Source organism: Herpailurus yagouaroundi, unplaced genomic scaffold (genome assembly GCF_014898765.1).
Source record: "Herpailurus yagouaroundi ecotype Mexico unplaced genomic scaffold, PumYag 56554, whole genome shotgun sequence".
NCBI classification, from domain to species: domain Eukaryota; kingdom Metazoa; phylum Chordata; class Mammalia; order Carnivora; family Felidae; genus Herpailurus; species Herpailurus yagouaroundi.
In genome coordinates this window covers 1-737 of record NW_024414374.1, presented here as the reverse complement: position 1 = coordinate 737, position 737 = coordinate 1, and the positions used below count along the sequence as shown (strand labels likewise).

The 737-nt window shown below is 68.4% G+C and overlaps 1 protein-coding gene across 1 annotated transcript; it reads right to left on the bottom strand.

The window, feature by feature from the left end:
* Positions 1 to 455: 455 nt before the first annotated feature.
* LOC121024109 (protein FEV) lies at positions 456 to 734 on the bottom strand (the record flags this gene model as incomplete). The annotated part of the gene is made up of 1 exon (XM_040466415.1): positions 456 to 734. A coding segment is annotated over one exon (279 nt), but the record flags the coding sequence as incomplete, so codon positions are not given.
* Between the last annotated feature and the right edge of the window lie 3 nt (positions 735 to 737).

Sequence of the window (737 nt, the reverse complement as noted above, 5' to 3'; positions counted from 1 at the left end):
CAGGTGGACGGTGTGAGGCCTCCATCATGCTGGGGTGGGGCAGCTTGGTGGGGGAGAGAAAAAATGAGAAAAGGTTTGGAATTCGAAAGAGAGGGGTCATAATGGAGGGGGCTTTCAGGAGCCAGGCCGAAGGACAGGTGGAGGGCAGAAAAAGACGGGGAGGTCCGGGAACGCCCTTCGTGGTCTGGGGTCTAGAAGAAGGAGGTTAAAGGAAGTGGGGGCAGACCACTGTCACAGCTGGGGGTGGTGACAAATCCAGTGTTAAAAGAAGACTGAGGAGGCTTCAGGTCCCTTCCGTCGGGGCTGGGGGCGGCGATGAAGTAAAATCTGAGATCAAAGGAACGGTGTGGGGGGGGAGGCTCCGGGCCTCTGAGATCAAAGGAACGGTGTGGACGGGATCGAGCGAGGCCGCGCGGCGCCTGGGAGAAGGCGCGCGCGGCACCCGGCCGCCCCGTCTAGTGGTAGTGGCCCCCCAAGTGCGAGGCGGCGGCCACCGCGCCGAAGGGCCCGGGCGGGGGCTGCAAGCCGGGGCTCGGGTAGAGTGCGGCGGTGGCGGCGGCGGTGGCGGCGGGGCCCGGGCCGGGCCAGTAGGAGAAGCCGGCGGGCGCGACTCCGGCCGAGGCGGCCATGAGGTTGAGTTTGGAGAGGCCGGGGAAGGGCAGCGGGGCGAGGCCGGCTGGCAGCTTGTAGAGCGCGCCGTCCTGGGCGGCGGCGGCGGCGGCCGCGGCCGCGGCCGC